Here is a 21,953-nt window from a genome sequence, read left to right on the forward strand (position 1 = left end):
GTAGAACTTGGTGAGAAAATAAGAAACAGAATCTCTGGTTATCACCTGCTCTCTGTAATCTGTCATCCCCCATTCTCCAAGACTGCTGTGTAGTAGCACTGGGGGAACTGAAACAGCTGAGTCAGGGAGTGCATAGATGGAGGGTTACCTGCCTTGTTGGCAGCTCTGACAATACTTTCATTTACTTGGGTCTCCTACCTGACCAGCAATACCTTAGATACACAAAATACAGTTGCTTACAGTGATACTCAGGGTTAGTAATTGCATCAATCGGTAGAAAATTATTATCCTAAGAGCATCTTTACCACCAGCCCACTTTCATTTTACAAATATTTTGTGGATGCAGGAAACTGTAGAAAAATGAGTAGTAGTTTCTTGTTTTGGTTTGGTTTGGTTTTTTTAAAGGGGTAGGTAAAACATACTATGCAAAGTGCTTTTAAAAAAAGAACAGATCTGGACTATGCTGTAGTTCCTGCAGCAGAACGTGGTAACTTATGCCTGTTCCGTGTTCCTTGTGATTAACCTCAGGTCATAGGCTTAGAAGGAGTGGAGGTTTTCCTTATACAGAAGTTCTTGAAAATAGTTACTTGATCAGCAAAACCACCAGTCAGTTTTATTTAGGTAAAAGGAAGCTTTTACTGTATGCCTTTTCTCAAACAGTTTCGGAACTTTTGTTTTTCAGTACATGTTTGTCTCCTTACTCTCCAGAGATACCACCTACAAGCTATTAAAATCTATCTGTAGTCATCTTGAGGTAAGTACTAATGGGAGGGAAGATGGTATGTAGCTTTGTGTTCATTATTGCTGCTTTTCTGCTTTTAAATGCTAGGTAGATTCTGAGTATGTTCCTTGTAAACACTGCTGCTTTTTTCAGGATACAAGCATGGGCAACAGTCCAAATCCCTCTTCTACAGAAAACAGCTTCAGGGCTGATCGTCCTACAAGTTTGCCTTTGGTAAATGGCTTAGATATTTATTCTTATGTGACATGGCTTCTTTCATTGCAAGTACTACTTATAGTGTCTGAAGAAGGGAAACTGAAGGAAATAATGACATCTGTTTCTAAGACTTCCATGAGCTTTTTAACGTTAGGAAGCAATGGGAATGAATAACACAGGTGTAGTTTGATCTGATCACATGCAGTATATATACACGCGTATGCTTTGAACATATTCCAAAGGTCTCTATGCTCTACATATCACTCTTTAGCAGTCAGGTTTCACTGCGCTTTAAACTGACTTAAAGTTGCTCTTCCTCTGCCATGAATAGTTTTTGAAGAGTTTCTAGTTGCAGTCCTTCCTCTGTGAGCCTGTTCAGGCAGCTGAAAGAGCTGTGTAGCCACATGCGATGACCAGAGTCTAATTCTAGTAACACCTGTCCTGGACTTCTCTCTAACTTTCTCACTTTGTCTACCAGTCTTTCTTCTGCACACAGACTTAAGCTCTTCACTTAAATGAAGGCAGGGGATGAGGCTTGGATTCTGGTCGTCATACAGGGCTTATTTTGATAAATTGATGTTAACATCTTGATATCAGAGATTGTGCCTGATTAAGCAGTTTTAAATCTGTAATTGTTGGCTCAGTTTCTAGGAGGGAGGTTAGAGGAAGTAAGGGTGTTTAGATTTAGAACAGGGCTGAGCTTTCTTGTGACTCTTTCTCACCATCAGGATTTCAATGAAGACTATTCTGATCTGGATGGAATAGTGCAGCAGCGGAGACAAGAGATGGAAGAGTCCAGCAGCACAGGCTCACAGACCCCAGAGCTGGAATGCTTCCAAGGTGAGTGGGATCATGGGATCGTGGGATGATCAAGAAAATGAGAATGGCTTAACTCTGCTCTGTAACCCCCTTCTGATGTGGAATCTACATTCTCCACAGTCCTGGACAATTACATGGCTTTTAAGGTCTTCCTCACAATAGCCTCACAAAGCCACAATAGCTGCATTTCCATTATTATATCCCTTTGCAATCCAGAATGAGGCAGTGACTTGGTCAGCAGCGGATCTGGTTTGTCACTACTGTCACCTGAGTGTGGCTGGATTTTTCAGTCCCATCTCTTTCAAGATGTTGTCTCCATTTAAAAAACAATTAGGAAAGGGAGCTATAATCTCCTTTTTAAAGTAACAATGCAATATCTCTATTTGATGTTGCAATTAAAGTAATTTGGAATCATTACTCTAGCATATTCAGTCCTTTTGAGAGATTACTTTTGTGTCTGTATAATCTTCTGACTGGATATTCAGTGATAACCTTGAAAGTTTGCACAGGTTGCCATCTTTCAAAGGATCTGGAAATATAAATGCAGCATACATCATCCTCTTCCAGTCCAGGTGCTTCTTTATGTTTTGTGATGATGTGAAATTACTATGTAAACTGTTTTAAGGCTGCTAAACCAACTGCTGCTTTCTATCCAAGTCCGGAAATGCACCTTTTAAAATTCCCCTCTCCCCCTACTCCTCGACTAACTTAATATACCAACAGCTTCCTTTGACTTCATATTTCAGCTTTATTAAAAATCCTGCTTTTGACAGATTACCATGTTGTTGAGAGACAGACTCATTTGAAAGTTTCCAAGACTGAGGCAAAGTCTGCCCGTTCAGATGTACACAGTAAACGTGGACCTGACGGAAAAGCCCGAAACAGTCCTCAAAATGGTAAGGAGTCAAGGGCAGATCTTCAGCTGGAGTTAGCTGAGATAAGTTAGCATAGTTATGTCAGTTCGCATAATTTGGAAGATGTCTTTCTCCTTTATCCCTCTGTTTATATTACCTGTTGCATGCTTCAAAACACCATTGTGGTTATCAAAATAACACTTGGTTCTTTTCCTCGCAGGCCGTTCTGAAGCCTTCAGGTTCTTCCACAAAGTGAAGTCCCAGAAGCTCTTATCTCTGAACCACGTTCTTATATTTTATGCAGTTCTGTAAGTTAGCAATTAATAACAAGATTTTCAAAATACTAGGATTTTCTTATATCTACATATATTAATACACTCTAAGCTTTGCTTGAAAGAAGGAAATTGTTAGGAATTGTGGCCTTTATACTTTACAGAAGTAGAAATACTGTAGCGGGTTTAACTTAACAAGCCTTTTACTTTTAAAAGCAAAGAGTCTTTTGATTCAGGAAGTGTTAAAAGGGTTTAACTACTTACAAGTTCGTTTTACATGTAGCTTCGCAAATCCATACTGAAGGCTGAGAATTTCATAACTGTCTGAATACCACTGATGGATATTCCTGAGGTGTTTCTAAGAATGATACCTTTATTATTGAACATGTACAAGTAACAATTTAAATTACTTTTAGCATTAAATTTGTCAGATACCTCTAAAGTTTCCTTTAACTGATGTACCTTATTTTTCTCTTTTACAGTGTTTGTGTATTAATATTTTCTACCTTCTACATGAGATATAAAATCAGCGTCCTGGAGGAACGTCTTATTTCCATCACATCCTTTGATTCACATATTAAGGAGTATGATACACTCTATAAAATTTTGAAGTTTTAAAATCTTTTTCCAGGATCAGTGATGCTCATGTATTTTCTTCAGAAACCACTGTGATACTGTAGCGCCATTGTGATACTTTTGCGTCCTGTAGTTCTTATATCTGCACTAGCCTCATCTCACAGCTTTCTGTTTAAGACTTTGATACAAATGTGATATATCATGATTACTGCTGCCTTTAGAATGTTTCGGATAGCTGTGCGTAACTTCAGTGTAAACTGCTGAAGTGATCAGTTCCTTTCCAGAGCAATGATTCTGTGGAAAAGGTATAACTTATGTCTTCAGTCTTAATGTCATTTAACTAGCCTAAGATGACAGGAAGTACTTCAATAATCTTTCAACTAACACATCTGACTTGCTCATATGTTTTCTAAAGCTTTGGGCGGCCTATATTGTCTTTAGAAACATAGATATCCTGTCTTGGCTAAAATAGAAAACAAAACAAAACCCACACCACAAAACCAAAAAAAAAAAAAAAATCCTAACACACCAAGGGAAGGCTCCTTCTGTATTTGAGGAGGAAACAGAGAAAGGTGCCGTAGTTCCACAGACAGTTTCATTCTGCAGCTAGAGTCATGAATGTCATCTGCCTCTGCATGTTTTATTTTTCTTTAGTCTCCATGTTGCACGGATAAGAAATACACAAACATCCAAAGGAGAGGCAGTGCAGGGACATGCACCACAGCAGCATGCCACTGTAAGCTGTATCAGCTTCTGCTCCTCTCTTAGGACAAAAGGCAGTTAACTGCATACTGTTGAGAATACTGATCAGTTTATTTGGCATTAATTTTTGCATTAAGTCTTCTCCCCTTCTTATAACTGATTTTTTTCTGAGCTGTTCTGAAAAATGTGGCTTCAAAAGTCATTCCTAAATCTCAGTGCAAAGCCTGCAGCAACAGGCAGCATGAGTGGGAATGCTGACAGCTGGAGGAGCACCATCTAAAAATTAGAGGGGGAAGATCAAATTCAAGATGGAGCTGTACCTTCACTGGGTGGAACTGTCTGCAGAGTGTTTCAAACCTGTAGCAAGCTCTTGAATAAAAGTGCTTGTTAATTCAGCTTTCTCTGGTGACTTGTCCGTGACAAACACGTCACTCAAAGAATGCCTTTGTGGTTGTATTAAACAATGGCTGTGCTGCTTAGCATTCAGCTGCTCTCAGCTGTCTTCTGTGGAAAGCAGTAGGACTTCTGTGCATGTGTCAGAAGACAGATAGGTTCTTGATAAAAAAAGAATAGGAAGGAAATGGTTCATTATCTTCAACAGGCTTGCATTTCTATTTTACCAATAATAGGAGGAGGAGGGTAAACCTACCTCTAATACTAGGCAACGTCAAAAGCCATTTTCACGCTTTTGGCATGTTTTTATTAGCAGGATGCTGTGTTGTTCTTCTGAAGCACCTATTTTCTGTTGCTCTGATCCTGAACAGGACAAGATACTGGATAATCTAATGTGCACTTCTACAGTGTCAAGGGGTTGGGCTTTTTGGTTTCCTCCAAGTCACAGGACATGGAACTTATGCAAGTTTTCAACTTATTTCCAGTAGAAATAACTGTAAAGTTTTCCATACAAAATTTTGGAGAATGAGACCACATAAAGTAGTCAAGAGTACAGAAGTGACTTAGGGCTTTGTTACTGTAAATGAGTACAGTTTACAATGTCGCCATTGTATTCCCATCTATGTGTATTTCATCAGTTATGTTTTCCTATTTTTTGCTTCTGTCACACTTGCTTCTTCATTCTATTTCACAGACATCCAGTACGCCAAGGTTTGGGATCTCATCTGCAAATTAATGCTGATGCCCTTTGTGATGAGTTAACTGCTAATCTTAACAAATTGGAACAGGTAACTTCCTATGATATAATGCAAATGCTGATACACTAATCAGATTTGATACCAGAAGCTGGCATGTCTTCTTAGACAAAGGACTGTTTTCTGGACTATAAATTAGCCCAAGTACATTCAATGTTTTGCCTTGAGCTGAGGCTTACAACCAGAAATACCAATAAACTGGACACTTAGGGGGTGATTATTGCATGTAATGATCTCAATTTTTTTTTTTTTCTCTATCAAGGCTGAGATCTGAACTTAACCTTTATTATGATTTGATGAATTTTCTGTCTGGGGCTTTTGTCTGAGTCTTGGTTTTTAGATTAAGAAGAACGATGCTGACTTTTATATGTAGTCAGCCTTTTCGTATGAAGTGGCTGGAATCTGCCAGTTTCAGTTCAGTAACCCAAATGCTGCTGTGCCAGTTGTGTGATTCTCTCTATCTGACCTTTGCTTTGTACCATTCTCTAATTGCAAAACTAAATGCACTTGCTGACATAAATTGGAAATCCATGCAAAACAAGGGTGAGTGTCGAGACTTTATTTCCACTTTAGGTGTTATGGTGGGCTAACATTGGCTAGCAGTCAGTCACCCACCCAACCACTCTCTCATTCCCACTTCCTGTCAGGGCAGGAAGAGAAAATAGGGTAAGAAAGCTCATGAGTCAAGGTAAAGGCAGGGAGATCGCTTACCAGTTACTATCGCCGGCAAAACAGACTTGGCTTGGGGAAAATCAGTTTTGTATGGTGGAGGTTAAAATAATTTTGGGTAGCGAGAAACAAGGGCAAATGATAGAACACCACCTTTCTCTCCCCCTGTCCCTACCTCAACTTCACTCCTTTGCTCCTAGCTCCTCACCCGACTCCCTGCCCTCCAAGTGCAGCTGGTGGAGGGTCACAGTCTGTACATATCAATTTTCTCTCTGTTGCTCCTTTCTTCCCCCATTTTCCTTGTGCTGCAGTGGGGGCTTCTCAAAGGGCTCCGGTTCTTCAGGGAATAAGCTCTTACTCTGGTTTGGATTCTCCATGGGGCATCTCCTCCTCCTTCTTCTCCTCCTTCTCAGACTTTGGTGTTTCTTCTGCGGTTTCTCACCCTCTTACTCTATTCCTCTCTCTTCTGTTTTTCCCCTTAAATACTCTTTCCCAGAGGCTCCACCACCGTCTTGGCTGAGTGGCTCAGCTGTGCCCTGCAGTGGGTCCATTGGAGGCTGCTGGAACAGCTGTGTCCAGCACAGGGCAGCCTCTGGCCTCTTCACACAACAGCTGCCCCTGCAGCCCCCTGGCCCCAAACCAGCACAACTGCACCCAATACAGGGGTATGGAATGTTCTATGTTGTGAATGCATGCACTGGCCAAGCATGAAGAAAGTATTAGTGGAACAAAAACAAAAGTTACTTGAATTCCTATGTGCTTAAGTCACATGGGATATTTTTGCCTCTCTTTCTCAAACTGAGGGCATGCCAAGGTCTTTCAAGACCTTTTTTTCCCAAATCAAGTTTCTCAAATAGCATAAAGCTAGGATTATATAATATCACTGTTGACCTGTGTGGCATAGGTTTTACAAAGACTGCCAAAAAGAGGTTTCTCTCCTGATATCTCCACCCCCTTGGCTATGGAAGTCTAGAGTAATGCTAGCATAACCCGTCTGTATGCTCTGGTTAATAACCATGTGAATACAAAGGGAAAACACTTACCAGATGATTACCAGATACAATCTTTAGCCAAATTAGGTCATTTAAGAGGTTATGGCTTTCCAGCTGTCTGGGACAGGCGGGCAAGATGGTTCATGGGAGACCTCACTTCATTTGAGTGGGAAGCCAGCCAGCCAGCCAGCCCTTTGCAGCAGGGCTAGGCACTTTCTCACTCCCTTATATAGTCTCTGCTTGGAGACACAGTAAAGAGCAGCTGGATGGTCAGATCATTCAGCTGTTCACAGAGAAGTGACCCTCTCTCCTGATTTAGAGCCTTGAGTCATGTGCTTTTTTCAGTTATTGTCTACAGGATCAAACCCTTAAAGTCTTACCTTGTATTTGCAAAATACTCAAGACACAATCAACTGCCGTGCATACAAGCTAAATGAATATTGCCTGTAGCTGCAGATTGCCACATCCCAGCCCTCTGATCTAGATGAGCAGTGGTTAGAACAGGATGTTTGATCCTACTCTTGTACTGCAAAACTGCTAGAAATCTAATAGCTTTATGTTCTCTGAGCAAAGTTACTGCAGTTGCTTAACTGTTTCACATGCCTTAGTGAAAAGTGCTAGTAATTGGCTGCAGCTGGCTTCAGCAGCAAAGGTACCATAAAAGTTCCAGTGTAACTTGCTCTCTCTCCCCTCACTTCCTGTGCAACTGCAGCATTGTAAAGTAGAGCACAGAAATTATCTAGGTTAAAAGCTAAAAATTACTCTCCAGCTAAAAAATGTTCAGTGCAAGAGTATGTTGCAATGACTTTTTCAGTGTGACCTTGTGATTTTCACAAGCTCTGCATCATACTTGGAGACGGGATTTTGCTTTGGCATTGAAGTGTATTAAACAGGTTGTCAAAATGTACCAGGTCTGTTACAGGATAAAGTGTAAAACTGGGGGAGGGAAAATGTGACCTAATATTACTCATTCTCTTACTCTGATGTAGCCTGTCAAAAGGAAGTTCCTATGTATGCATTAAGTGACTCTTATAAAATTGTGTGCTTCTTACTGTTTTCCTTTCCCCAAAATCCCACTCTTGAAAAAGGTGTGCATCTGGGCGAGAAATCATGAGGTAGGATTAAGGGGGCGTATCCTTGAACAGAAAGTACCATGGCTCCTCAGACTAAAGCCTGAAAGTAGCTGTGGCTAAACCTTCCGTAGCCAGTAACTGCTAGTTACTAAGCTACAGAGAACATCTGTGCCAGGGGATGTGACCTGCTATATTTCCCCCCCGCTGCCTCCGTTTCTGCTTTTAAGGACGAGGAGATGAAAGGTGGATAAATAGGCTGTGTAAAATAGGTCTGCGCAAGTCATCCTTGAGGGCGCGACTGGCTGGGATTGCCTTCAGTGTAACTAAGGGAAGATAACCCTTAATAACCCTAATCAATAAACTAAATCTGGCAAATGGGACATGTCTGCTAATGGTTAGAAGACCTTATTTTGCTGTGCACACGTCATAGCTGGCTGCGTAGCTGAAGCTGTTACAAAACTATTTGAATTATCCACTTAAACCTAAGAGCTGCAGCTTTGAAATCAGGCTTTTACTGGGTTTTAATCAAGTTCAAAATGATTGGGTTTCTTGTCCCTTTCTTTCTAGCTGTAGTTTTTCTATCTTATTTTCTCATACCCAGTGAAGGAGACAGTCTGTAGGAGGAAATTGCAGGAGATAACACATGATAGGAGAGCTAGGTGTGCTGCTGGCTGATTGTATCCACATGTTTCCTTTGACTCCAGTGCAGGAAGCATTTCACTGGAATACCATTGGTATGAATAGTTGTGACAGAATTAACGTGCACACAGAGAGTATATTGAAGAGTATGTCTTGATTTTTTATTTTTTTTTTTGTAAATGCAGTATAACACTACCTGCCTCCCAATTATTTTTCTCTTTTTTTCTCCTAAGATACAGAATAACTTACAAAAACTACTTGAAGATGGTGACTGAAATGGTGTTCTTGGACTGCTTCAGACCTCATTGTTCGCCCTTTACAAATAGTTCCAAAGGAGCTCTGCTGGACAGAGTTCAAGCTTTTTTATTTTCAGTCCAAGCCAAACTTAAACTACTGTATATCTCATGTCATAATGCAGAAAGTCAGTTTATTCTTGAGCATGTATCTACATGTTTTGAAAACATATATGTTTTGATCTACATATATATATGTTTCGAAAATAAGGGGATTTTTCCTTTTCTACTGTGTGTGAATTAACGGATTTTATAGCTTACTTGACTGTAGACTTGCTTACACAAGTGCAAACCTGGTGCAACTCCATTTACTTTGGCATTTGCTTTCTGCCTATTGTCATAGAAGTGTAAATGGGAAGAATTTCAGTCATGACTCATGTGCTGAAGTGTTATGTGAATGAGCTGATATCTGTCCCAGCAGTGGTTACGGTTGGTACTGTGCTCTTCATTTTTACTTCTTTGTGCCCTGGCATCCCAAAGATCAGAAAACAGATGCCTCTGGATTTGGTTATGTGACATTCTGAATGGTCAAGGGATGCTCAGTTCTTAGGTGCTGTAAAAAGGCTCAATTCCACTTTCTGTAGCATTGCATCACCACTGAGGGTAAGGCTGGGCCTTCAATTTCCATTGAAGTCAGGCTTGAAATATGTATGGACTCGCCAACTTACAATCAAGTTGCTTATCAGTAGCCGTATGGGTGTGACACATCTGCACAACTTAGAAAAACTGCTAGGTTTTTTGTCCACTCATACAGTCTCTCTCCATTAAGTTAATCGGTGTGAAGACCCTCAGTGAGCTTTCCTTGGAGTTGCATGGGGTTGTGGTTGGCTGAGCAAGTGCAATTTGTGCTCCAGTTGATGGAAGTCTAGTCTTGGTATTTGACTCCAGGGACCGAATATTTCCACATAATAAGAAGTGGCAAATTAATGATGCAGCAATACAATCAGTAGAGTGAACGAAAAAGTGGACACCTGCTTTGTTATATCATACTGGTTTTTTTTCACAGTGCCTAAGATGAGATAAGTGGGGATTTTTAGCTTCCTGATTCACCAAGCAGGCTGGTTAGTTTTTAAAACGCAATATTTAGGATAATAACAACTAGTATCTGTAAAGTAACAGTATTGTTTATGATATGCTGTGCATTTTATAACCATTTCTGTGAAATGTACCTACTTTGTTTAAATAAACTTTTTTTAAAACAAGCAACTCAGTACTGTAATTCAGATAATCCACCCCTCACTTTTAGTCAAACGTGATACTCACGATTGTGAGACTCATACCTCAGTACGTTTGTGCATAACCCAGTACCCAACACACCAGGTCAGGAACCACATCCTGCTGATGTGCTTCCTCTTCCTTAGCTATACTCAAGGTCTTCCCGGACTGCAATGACAGAACAGTAGGAGCATGTTTGGCCCTCAGAGTTTTGAGGAAATTTTAATAGTTTTCTCAAGTGATTCCTCCTTGAAGGATATTGGATGAGGATTGTAATGACGAGGCAGGTTAGAGAGCCCTGTATGCTCTCTAATATGCCTGCCTGCCTCAAGATTCTATCTAAGCATACAGTCTTGTCAGAAATCTGTGAGATTTGACTGTTCTCCCTATTGCAGCCTCCGTCTTTCCTTCTTCTGCTATTGTAAGATTATTGGAATACTTAGTTTCACAAGAAAACTACTGAAATAATTTTTTTTTTCTTCTTTTTCCATCCTTTTCCTTACTCTCTTCTTCTTCCACAGTTAGACAGCTTATGCAACATTTTGGACTTTGACCTCATCCTCTCTCTTCTATATTCCTTCCCTTTAATTCTGAAGTCTGTAGTTCTGTTTATGGTTTAAAAATTGATGCCACCAGTCACCTTTATCAAAGGAAATTCAAGGAAACCTGATTATATCCAGCAGCTGAACAGTGTTAGCCTGTTACTCCATTACGTCAGCCAGGATGTGCTTTGCTAGAGGAAAACAAGGGGAGAGAGATAATATTTGGCATGTGTCTTATGTAAAGCAGGCAGGCTAACCCATTATCATTAGCCGTAAGCCAACAAAATAATTACCAGAGTGAGTGAGTAATCAGAGGTGGATGCATACCCTTTAGCCTGATGCAGCAGCATGCCAGGGGAGGCAAGTCTGGACAAAGGTGTAACAGTGTCTTTCAAACAGAGGAGACGCAAAGAAAGAACTGGTGCTTAGTGTTTGTGGCTCCGCTCATATCAGCTTACTGACACAATTCAGTGTGGCCACCACTTCTCTGCTCTTCAGCTGGTACTCTCACTCCTCTTTTTGCTCAAGGGAGGAGGAGGATGTCATACTGTTCAGAAGTCAGTGCACAGTTGGGCAGTGTGTAGCACTGTGGTACTTCCAAACTGAGACAAAGCGCACACGAGACCCTTTGGGGCAAAGTTTAGAAGGTTGAGTGGAGTGGTTTCAATCCTGTGATTCAATCTCATGACTGAAGAGGAGGGATTTGCCCCAGTCCTGTTTGGGAGGAAAGTAACGGCAGCAAGTGATGAGCAAGGAAAAGCTGCTTCCTCTGAGGGTGGGAGTTGGGCAAAGAGCGAGGGGCTTCTACTCCCAGCATCTGTAGTAGGTGGTGCGAGCAAAGGCCGTGAGGGGTTTGCTGTTTGGCAAAGGTGAAGTGCTAGTTCACAGAAATAGGTGGGAAAGATGTGCAACTTTGGGGAAGTCAGAAATCTACACAGTGTTAATAATGAGCACTTATAATTTGTTGCATAGGCTGCCTGGAAATCTGATTTTGAAAGCTGATTTTCTTATTTCTTTTGGGTTTGTTTTTCCAGTTTTGTCTGTCTGTTATCCCCCACATCATCGAGGCTGAAAAACAACTGAGTTCCACTACCCATGAAGGACCTAGTAGTAGTACTAGGTTTTGGCAAGATGCTTTGAAACTGCAGATGTTTGGAAGGCAACAGGGGCACATCACTAATGTTTTCTTTCATTGTAGTTGGTGATCCAATTATTTTTTTCTTGACAGTCTTAGCCCAGACTTCTTCAGTTCATGCGAGTGCTTATTCTAAGGGAGAAAAAAAAAAAACAAGCAAACAAATACCTGCTTGATTTTCTTTCTCAGAAAACGAATTTTGATGAAACTCCCAAAACACTTTGGTGGTTGTGGGTAGGAGCCATAGACAAGACCTGACTGTTCCATGTACATTCCACCAATGTCCAGCAAGTGGACTCATTATATCCTGGCCTGGCAAGACTGATTTAAAATGTTTTTCTCCACCTCGCTTGTATGAATGTGTACCAAATAGCTAATAGTTGCTGTGGGCAGAGGGGCGTATAGGCATGGTTTTCTGATGTTTTGGAATTCATCTATCTTGAGGCTTGCTGACAAGAGGAGGAGTCTTCCTTTCTATTTCTCCCCTCTTCCATACTCCCAGTTGTTATTTTCTTGTGCATTTTCACAGATAGCAGAAAGGAGAGGGAAGGGAAAACGATGTGAGCTTGGAGAGGCTGTTGGTTTGAGCAGTGTTGAATTAGTTTTCTGCCACATTAGTTGCCTGAACTGTCTTGGGCTGAGTGGTATCAAGTTTATGATACTGCTGGTATGAAGGATGCCACTAGCACTCTAAAAAGGGGAAGTATTATAAAGCCCCTTCTTAGCAGAGCATGAAAGGCAGTAACTTCCACTAGCATTAGCAGAAAATACAAACAGTTCTCTCTGTGTGTGCATGTGTTTGAATGTAATACTACTGGTGCTTTCGCCTGAACCTTCATGCAGGTGTGTAGTAATGTTCTCCACTTCCTGCTATGCCTGTACTTTCATTTCCAAGTTTCCATCTAACAGTCCACTGACAAATGCTACATAAATCTCCCAGTTGGTGTTATCCAGGCCTATGCGTGCTGTTGCTCAGGTGGTTCAGCTACAGCTGCTAGCTAGGTGCTACTCCTAAGAACATAGGAGATTTTGCATTTACAGAGAAGGTGTGACATGCAATAAAGATCATGAAAAAGCTGGCTATTTAGACAGAGAACTGAGCAAACAGTTAAACTGAGCAAACAGTTCCTTTTGTGCTCAGTGCCTTTCTGTAAACAGCAGAGGAATAACGTCATTTGAAAGTATTTTGCTAGTACCTGCTTTCAGTTTGCCTGGTGAGACTATCTTGAGTCTGACATGCAAATTTGCTCAAGTGGGATAATTGACTAATCTCATTTGACACTTCTAGGTTCATGGTTTGAATCCAGTGGAGCTTTCTGCTAAACACAGTTATATATAGTGAAACTTTACAAAAGGGATGGGGTTTTTTTGCTTTCTTGGGTTATAAAATCAGTGTAATACAATTTTATAATTGTAGAGCTTCATATAAGCCTGTTGTTCAGCAACCAGCCACAGCAAAATACATGCTGGTAAATCTCATTTAATTGTCTCTTAAGTTATTCCCTGTTTATCCATAGCCTTCCTGGATTTTAACAAAAAATCAGTCAAATGCATATAATAAAGCAATATGCACTAGAGGCAATAACTCAGCAGCACTTATGAGAGTTTATTCCCTGAGCTTCACACAGTGCTATGATGCCTGTAACTATACCTGTCCAAAACATAAGCATTTCGCTGATACATACATAACCGGTTTTCAGACCTTCTAGTTTTCCTGCTGGTGGCTTCTACTGACCCTCAAGTTTCCATTTAGTCAAACTGGTCAGCAATACTGTCCCTATTCAGCTTAGATTAAATCTCAAATTATTTGAGTGACCAGGCCTACACCCTTACAGCACTGTGGTTAGGAGCCTTTGTCTACACCTGCTGTTGGTAGGACCTTCAAAGGGGATGGTCCCAAGAAGGAACTGATTAGAAAAGTGCTTTGAGAGGATACCAGCAGGATCGAGATAATAATCAGAAGCTTTTGTCTTTCTTCTGTACCTGGTATCATCTCTATTACAATTCACAAATAAGTGGTCAGGCTGCAGCATCTTAGCAAGCAGACTTCGAGCAGGAATTGAAGACGATTGCCTGTTAGTGAAGCCTTCCCCAAGCTTGCGTTTCTAATACACAAAGTGTAAGAATATTCCAGCTATCCCCTACTGAATTTACAAAACCTTTGCATCAATCACTTTACCTTTTTTCCACACAATGGGCAGGATTTGTGCCAAAAATCTTCCCTCTCCTGGAAGGTCCAAACACCTTTCCGAGATTGTAACTGTTGGTGGAAGGAGTAACCACTCTGAGTTGGATGTCTGTTTACTAAGTAGACATCTGTGCCAAAAAACTTGGAAATTAGCTCCTTGAAGAGAGTGTCCCAGAAGTTATTGACCTCCATATACATTGCATACTGATTGGGCTTGCTAGCTGCCAGCCTCTGTGAATTCAGTCTAGATAGATCTTTCCTTGCCCCCGTGGAAATTTGTCCATTCTGTGTGGAGCCTGTACCAACGTATTTTACGGTATATGTGACCTTCTTGCCTTGCCAATTCCAGTACTGGGTTCACTGGGATACTGCTTAAAAGTTCGTTATGTAAATACTTTTCCCAGGTGTTACATAACAATAGCAAGCTCATGTCATGCATCCTATTCTGGAGGGGTGACGTTCTATGTTAAACTTCATAACAAGTATTTATTAGTCTTTGGCAATGCAGGTAGTTTGGTCTGTACAATAAAGGCCTCTTCAACTGCTGTTCTCACTTAATGGTATTGATAAGGTAATTTTCCACTGAGTAGGCATTTTAGCAGCGCTTAGCAGGAGATTAAAGGAAAATCATTCCAATGTGCTGTCAAGTAGAAAATTAAAAACCAGCTCTTCACACTATTTACAGATAGATAGATAAGGGCTCTTTCCAAGAAGAAAAGGTAATAAGTAACTTAATTATAACCTTACATGCTGGACCTGGCACGCAGAGCAAAATATAGGTCTGAACCCTTCCTGGTCATACAGCTTGTTATCGTGGCAGTATGCACACGTGGCCACATTCTGGAGCAGGGGCAAGGTGGGAAGAAAGTCAGCTTGTACTAACAGCTGTTTAGACAACGTATGTTGTGAACCATGAACCTTCTCTGACAGACGAATCATGTGAAAAATAAATGCTTTATGACAGTGGCTTATGATACTAGCGTAAAGAGATATCCTTCCGTTTTCCTGCAAATCCTGCAAATTCTAAGCAATGCTGCTAACAGCACACAGCACACATGAAAAAAAATAAATAATCTTCATTAGCTGGTTTGGAAATGGACAGCCTTCTAAAGAGTCTGATCAATGCTAATGGCTATAAGGAAGGTGGTTGTTGAGCTAAAAGACTTAAACTCTTCCAAGTCCCTTCACACATTTGTGTTTCTGAAAGAGTTTTGACTGCCACAGTAACTTCTCCCATGAAAATAATTCGTGGTTTACGATCTAATTGAACTAATGAAAGCACAAGAGTTAGATTAGGCTTGGGACTAAAGAAATGAGGGTGTTCAGAGCTGGCTATTGAGAGCTCCCATAGTTAGTTACTCCCTCCTTCTGCTTATAGGCCGTCCTCTGCCTCCATTTCCCTTCTTGTGCTACCAGATGTAACCCAGACCAAAAAGTTGATCTGCTAAACAGTGACCCATTCAAAAACAGTTAATCTTGACCAGAGGTATGACAAAGAGTCTGTAAGACAAGCCAGTATCAAAGACAGGCCTGTTGAGCAATGCCTGAAATACTATTCTAGGAGTTTTGCTGACGTTGCTACTCTTTCCCTTTATTGTTTTCTGTAATTTTATTCATGCAAAGTGAATCAACATTGGAAACTGCAGGAATATTCTGAGGCAGTTTCTCTATACGCCTGCCTTGTACCTCAGTGCTTCCCCGAGGAGCCGTGTTGCATAGATCTGTGAGATGGACCAAAGACATCAGCTGTGATAACTTGGGCTTCCATGCAACTCTGGTTGCACTCCTCAACTGTAAGGATCAGAGAAAACTCCTCTTAATATATGACAATGGAGGATTCTCAAAGAATTCTGTATTTGTCCTGTGATTTGTTTCTTTGTTTGTTTGGTTTTGTGTTCCCTCAGGAAGCAGATAGAGTTACCTAGCACAATCAAACCTGTATAATTATTTCCAACCAGTGGAAATCAGATCTTTTCTGAAGTTGTGACAGCTTTTAATGTTAAAGTTCAAAGCATGTCTGTCATAGCAAGTGTTCCTCAGGATAAGATGGACTATAAGCTAAGTGCAATATTCATTTTGCTCCTGCAAAAAGCAAGGTTATATGATGACACACTTCACTGGATTTTTACCTCCTTGTTTTGAATAGTGAAATTAGTCCTCAGGCACTGACACCAAACATAAATAATCTCCTTCATCTTTTACTTTCTCTGCTTACCAGTTTTCTTTTCCCATTCTCTTCTTTTTCATGAATCATGTGTGCTCTGCTGTAAGAAGCAGAGCCATCAAATCCTGGGTCTGTTTTAGTGTTTATAATAAGGTCTTTAAACTAATACTATAAATTACAATTGTGTTTCTGCATTGGTGAAAAAATGTCGTTGCTTTTGTGTTGGAGATATACAGTGACAACTGTACAGTGTACAGTTATATAGTGTTCTTTTCAAAAGCTTTTTTTCTCTTTCTGAAACCTAGCTTTTTTTTTTCAACTCTGAAACTGAAAGATCTTTAAGCTAGTTTGATTCCCAGAGTATGGGTATTTATTGTGATCTGAATTGATCTATTCTTTCTTTCACACTGTGCAAGCATGTACTGCAAAAACAGATGTATTCAAATCACATTGGAAAAACAGAGATGTTAATGTCTAAATCATAGAACATAGTTTGTTTTTTTTTTTTCCTCTGACAGTTTTTCCAACAAGTAAAAACTTGTTAGAATAAACCCCAAGCATGGATGAGTGAGCATGTAACAGCTGTGCTGCCTTAGCCGCTAAATTGTGTGGTGTCCTGGACCGTTCTAGGAGGGTGCTTGGGAGTCTGGACTTGGACAGCTGGGAGCAGCACAGGATTTTCCCTGGCTCTGCCTGGGGAAGTGCCCCATGCAGGAGAACAGCTCCGCTCCCACCACCACTCCACCCTGGGCAACGTCCTTCTATATGTACCTTCACTGTGAAAATTTAAATCTCCAGCTATTTCACCAATTTTGCTAGCTGTTACTTCTTCTGGTGACACCAGAACTTAAAGCTTTGTGCCACTGCTGTTGGATGAGGGGATGCACTTCTAGTGGATGCTCATCCCACACTGGTCCTGTCAGGTACTGTGGAAGGCCTAGGAGGAGAGAACTATTCCTCCCTACGTTGAACTTGACACAGAATTTCATAAGCAAATAAGCTTGCACACAGGCTAACAGCAGCAGCTTCATGACAGGAGACTGCAGCATTCTTATCAATCATGCTGGGATGAAAAGTGTAACACTAAGTGCTGCGAAAGTTTGCCACCATTGCAGAGTAATGAGGATGTGCAATTTCAGCAAATGAAACACAGATCTTTTATGCGCTGAAATGAAGTCTTGATGTTTCCTCCAACATATTTGACCTCGTATCTGTCATCAGTCTCGAACAGATTTTGGCAACCTTATTAAGAAAGTCATTAGAAAATCTGCCCCATCAAAAAGTAAATATTAGCAGCCTAGATTATCTAATCAAGTTATGATCAAGAAATTGTAGGAAGGACAGAAGTCTCTGTATTGTGACGGTCTTTATTGGGCCTCCTAGAGCATTTCCCCACTGCTTTGCATCACATACAATTGTATAACACCTATGATAATGCAATTTAAGTGTGAATTGCTGCAGTGGGTGAATGTATATTGGCTCAGAGGTCTGAGCAAACAATGGCTTCTGGCTCAGGGTCCTGACCGCCTTTTGGCAGCTGTGCAAATGACGACACCCGAGAAGCAGCACTGTGAAGGCTGCTGCCAAGCTGCCACTTTCAGTATAGGTTTCTTGAGGAAAAGTGTCGATAATTTTACTACCAATATCTAGTTGGCCTAGTGAGGGCACAGTTCAGGAAGTGCAAATGAAACAGACGAAGGAAAATATCCATTCACACCTCTGTTGTAGGCACAGTGGTTCTTCTTGTTCCTCCAAGTCATGTGCAACAGGCCTGTTTCTCTCCTAGGCCTGGTCTATGAGAAAGTTGCTCACCTCAGATTTTATTGGCAGTAGCCTACATCATGAGCTAGGCCACAGGAGTGCAGGGATTTTTGGGTAACCTACACTACCTATCTTTCAGCCATCTGTCTGCACTTGCAATGAACAACCCTTCACAAAACACTTGTGGCCAGCCACGTTTTTATTATTTATTGCACCATTCATAAGGTTCAGCAGCTGGTATCCTTCCTGAGGTTAAAAATGAATGTGCAGACATCAGCATTGCCTCATCCTTAAGGTTTTTTGTCATACAGCTGCCTGAATCACTTCAGACACAGGCAAATTTCCATCACCTCCACCATTAAGCACTTAAGTGAGGCAGACGGTGACAGTTGTCCTACCTGCCACCAGTTGCCTTTGTCAAAGACCAGTTCTACTGCCACCCTGCTGTCACCCCCCTTCCTGGTCATGTGCTGCTGCTCCCCATCCCCACCAGTGCACATGTGGTGCAATGCTATCAGCAGCCCTAATTTGTCTCCAGTAAAATCAGCTGGGGCTGGTTTGTATAAAGTCCAGAGTGCAAAGGTATGTTGCATCACCTCTGCTGCATCAGCTCTGCTAAATAGATTAGAGCATCTGAGTAACCAGTTTGGCAGAGGAAGGAGGAGCTGGAAATTATGAGCATCCAGGGTGAAAACATATTTATCTCCTATGGGTAGATGTGAAATATTCTGCTTTGGATGCCTAATTCCCTTTTGCTGACAACCAGTTCGGCTGATGGGAAACTGGAAGGACACGGGTGGAGGCCGTGGCTGTGAGCTTGCCCCCCAGCTCTGCCCGCTGCCCTGGTGGGTGCAGGTGTTCACAACAGGGCAGCTCAGGCTGCAAGAAAGAGGAGACAGCTTTTTTCATCTCTTGGACAAGTAGAGCAGCAGGATAGCATATTGCAGAAAAATACAGCTTCTTGCACCCTCTCTCCTGGGGAAGAGCTGTGGAGGAAATGAAAGCTGAACAGTAGTTCATGACAGAGATTAGGGAGAACTTGATTTATGCGTTGGCTGTGCTCACTGTATTCATCTTGTCTTGGTGGAAGAAAGCAAAAATTAATACCTTGAGTCTTAATTATGTGGCCTGGTAGAGACACGTACAGATCCAGATTCTCCACTCCCAGCAAGTATCATGCTGGAATGAGTAATTATACAGAATTATAGAAAGTTCAAAGAAAAACAGTGCTAAGCCAGAATAATGAGAAAAGAAGAGCACAAGTATTTTCCGCTCTGCTCTGTTGATTTACTGAACCATAGCAAAGGTGGGCTGATCTCACCTCAGTGCTGAGGAATGAGAAGCTACAGAATGATGAACTAGATAAATAATTAAAACAAATGCAAAGTCATGGAATTGCTATGGAAAATACATGTCGGTCTATAGGTATTTAGGGGAAAAATGAATTGTTTTAACTTGGGTCATATCTGCTGTAATTCTATGCCAGAACTCATTTTGGTCTCTGGTAGGGAAATAATGGAAGACAATGACTTACTAGTATTTTAACCCACATTGCAAAACAAGTTTTATTAGCAGCTTAGATACAGAATTCAAAATGTGTTTTCTGATTAGCTGAGGGCCATTGTAAGCCAAGCAAATCACTTGCACTTTGCAAACACAGCAGACTCTGACATACCAATGTCTTAACCCAGTTTCAAAAAAGCCCCGAAGAAACAAGCTAACACGCTGAGGAATGACAAACTTCTCACTTAATTAGAAAATTTGTGATTTGAAGAACTCACAAAAAGGGTTGTGCAAAGTATGCTCCTTATCTAGTATTTCCTGTAGGAACAATGCAACATGGAGTAACACAGGCCAAGTACCAGTAAGGATTAGCTCTTCTGTGAACTTTCAGTATTTATTGTTCACAAAGAAGGCAGCAGTGAACAGCCAGAAGAGTAAATGATATGATCAGCATGCAAGCTGGAGCACTTAGACAAATATTGGATGACATAAATCTAACAAATGTAGAGATCTGAAATGCATGGATTAACACATCAGAGCTGTTTTTAAAAAACATGGGACAAAGAAATTGGTGGGGTTTTGGTTGTTGGAGTTTTTTTGTGTGGTTTGGGGGGGGGTGTTTTTTGTTTGGTTTTGTTTTGTTGTTTTTTTACACAAAACATGCTGATTGACATTGGGACAATTTTTATAGTAAAGAAAACATTAAGAAAAACACAACCATCAAAACAAGAATGTTTCTTCTGGTCTCACATGCTTTTCTTTATGTTTTTGATGGTTTTTTTCCTTAATCATAATAGTTTTGACTGCCACATTCATGCTCCAATCAATGAACTTGTAACAGATTTGGAGGTTTAGGATGATATTGTTCCATAGTAAATATGCCCGCATTGCAGCCTTGTGTGTTAGCTTAAACTACATCTGGCTCCTTTCCGTGTTCTCCTCACCCAATAATTATCTTAATCATTTGTTCCTTCATACAATATTCAAAACCATGCTCTTTCAATCTATCCTATTTTGTGCACTCTGACCCACCTCCCATTTGCAATAGTCCAACCTTATCTTCCCCAGTGTTCCCAATGTAATATCCAGCATCTAAAAGCCTTGTGCTGGGTCCTCACTCTCCTCTGCAATGCCATCTGTGTCTTTCACCCTGGCTTCACCACCTCCTTTGGTGGTGGTTTTGAATGCCTCATCTTCACTTTCAAGGCCCTTCCTTTTTCTGCCAGCAGCTGGTTCCCTCACACAGCTATGGTCCCTGTCAGGCTTCGCAGGGAGCCACTCCAGCATTAAATTGACAGGGGGGAAAAAAAAAATCAGTGACACAACTAACCAAAATGTAAGGAGATCAAATTAGCAGGCAAAACAGGGTCACAGCAGCCAGTGGTGGTTAAGCCTGCTTTGGAATAGTGGTGATCAACTCACTGGTTTTAGATTTCCTATCTTGTTCTCCATCCCTGACTTTTTTCTTAGTGCCGTAAGTTTCTGTCGCCTTTGCCCTCACTCCATGATCGTACATACACTCCATGATCCTTCAGCTAAGATACTCACATTGTTTTTTCAACCTACAAAGATCTAATACTGTAGCAAAGCTTTAGAAGATAATTTGACTTGCACTGTATCATGAAACATCACCATAATCTTACATCACTATTTGCTCTGCCTTAAACCAAGACCATAAATCAAGTGCTATCTGGATCAAATTGAGAGGAGGAAGAATGTCTTTACCCTTTATGGGGCAAATAGGTATCCCTCATTTCTCAAACACATAATCGTGAGCACATTCAGTTGTAACTGAATACAGTCCCATATGAGCTAGAAAGAGGTTTATATTCTGGGGTTATACGAGTATCCTGCATACTTCTGGTGATAAATGTGCTAAAAATATAAAAATACCAGCAACTGTGGTAAAAAATGTAGTTAGAAGAAATACAGCTCCAAGAAGAGGTATGTGCTGCACTTTTTAGGTACTTTTCAAATAGACCTGCCACATTGGACTGAGAGGTTTATAGCATTATATGTCAGTCTAAATCATTGGAGTTATATACTGGAGTGAGTAGCCTCTTAAAATCCACAAAAGACAGGAGATAAGCACTCAGTAATAGTCTGGGGATTAAATAAACCCCTTAGGAGCAGGAGAGATGGTATTTACCCTTTGTTCTTCCTCGGTATCTCATGTTTAAACTTGCAAGCTGTCATTTCATTACCTCTGTAACACTCCCCTGAGTACGTGAATGAGTGATGCTAACTTCACTATTGCATCTAAGGAGGTTTGGGATACCTGTAAGGATAGTTAAACACAATTCCCACCAAATTCCAGCTTTCCAGACTTTAATGTAATGAAAGAATGTACCTTCCTCTGAAGTTCAGATATCTAGCTTGCACTTAACTCCACCTTGAAATCAGGTTGCAGGAAAACAGAGCTGTAACGTCAGAGAAAAGTAACGTATTGGGCAAAGTATGTATTAAACGAC

General features: G+C 40.9%; 1 protein-coding gene across 1 annotated transcript in view; it reads left to right on the plus strand.

The window, feature by feature from the left end:
* The window catches only part of GRAMD2B (GRAM domain containing 2B), a 41,920-nt gene extending 32,946 nt beyond the window's left edge, over positions 1-8,974 (plus strand). The window contains exons 7-14 of the mRNA XM_086479689.1: positions 683-754; positions 875-955; positions 1,666-1,777; positions 2,530-2,652; positions 2,831-2,918; positions 3,365-3,466; positions 5,248-5,341; positions 8,915-8,974. Of these exons, the coding sequence (XP_086335815.1) occupies positions 683-754; positions 875-955; positions 1,666-1,777; positions 2,530-2,652; positions 2,831-2,918; positions 3,365-3,466; positions 5,248-5,341; positions 8,915-8,956 (714 nt within the window). The 3' untranslated portion in view covers positions 8,957-8,974. The remainder of the gene's footprint in view (positions 1-682; positions 755-874; positions 956-1,665; positions 1,778-2,529; positions 2,653-2,830; positions 2,919-3,364; positions 3,467-5,247; positions 5,342-8,914) is intronic.
* The last annotated feature ends 12,979 nt before the right edge of the window (positions 8,975-21,953 follow it).

This window comes from Leptosomus discolor, chromosome Z (genome assembly GCF_034619465.1).
Source record: "Leptosomus discolor isolate bLepDis1 chromosome Z, bLepDis1.hap2, whole genome shotgun sequence".
NCBI lineage: Eukaryota > Metazoa > Chordata > Aves > Leptosomiformes > Leptosomidae > Leptosomus > Leptosomus discolor.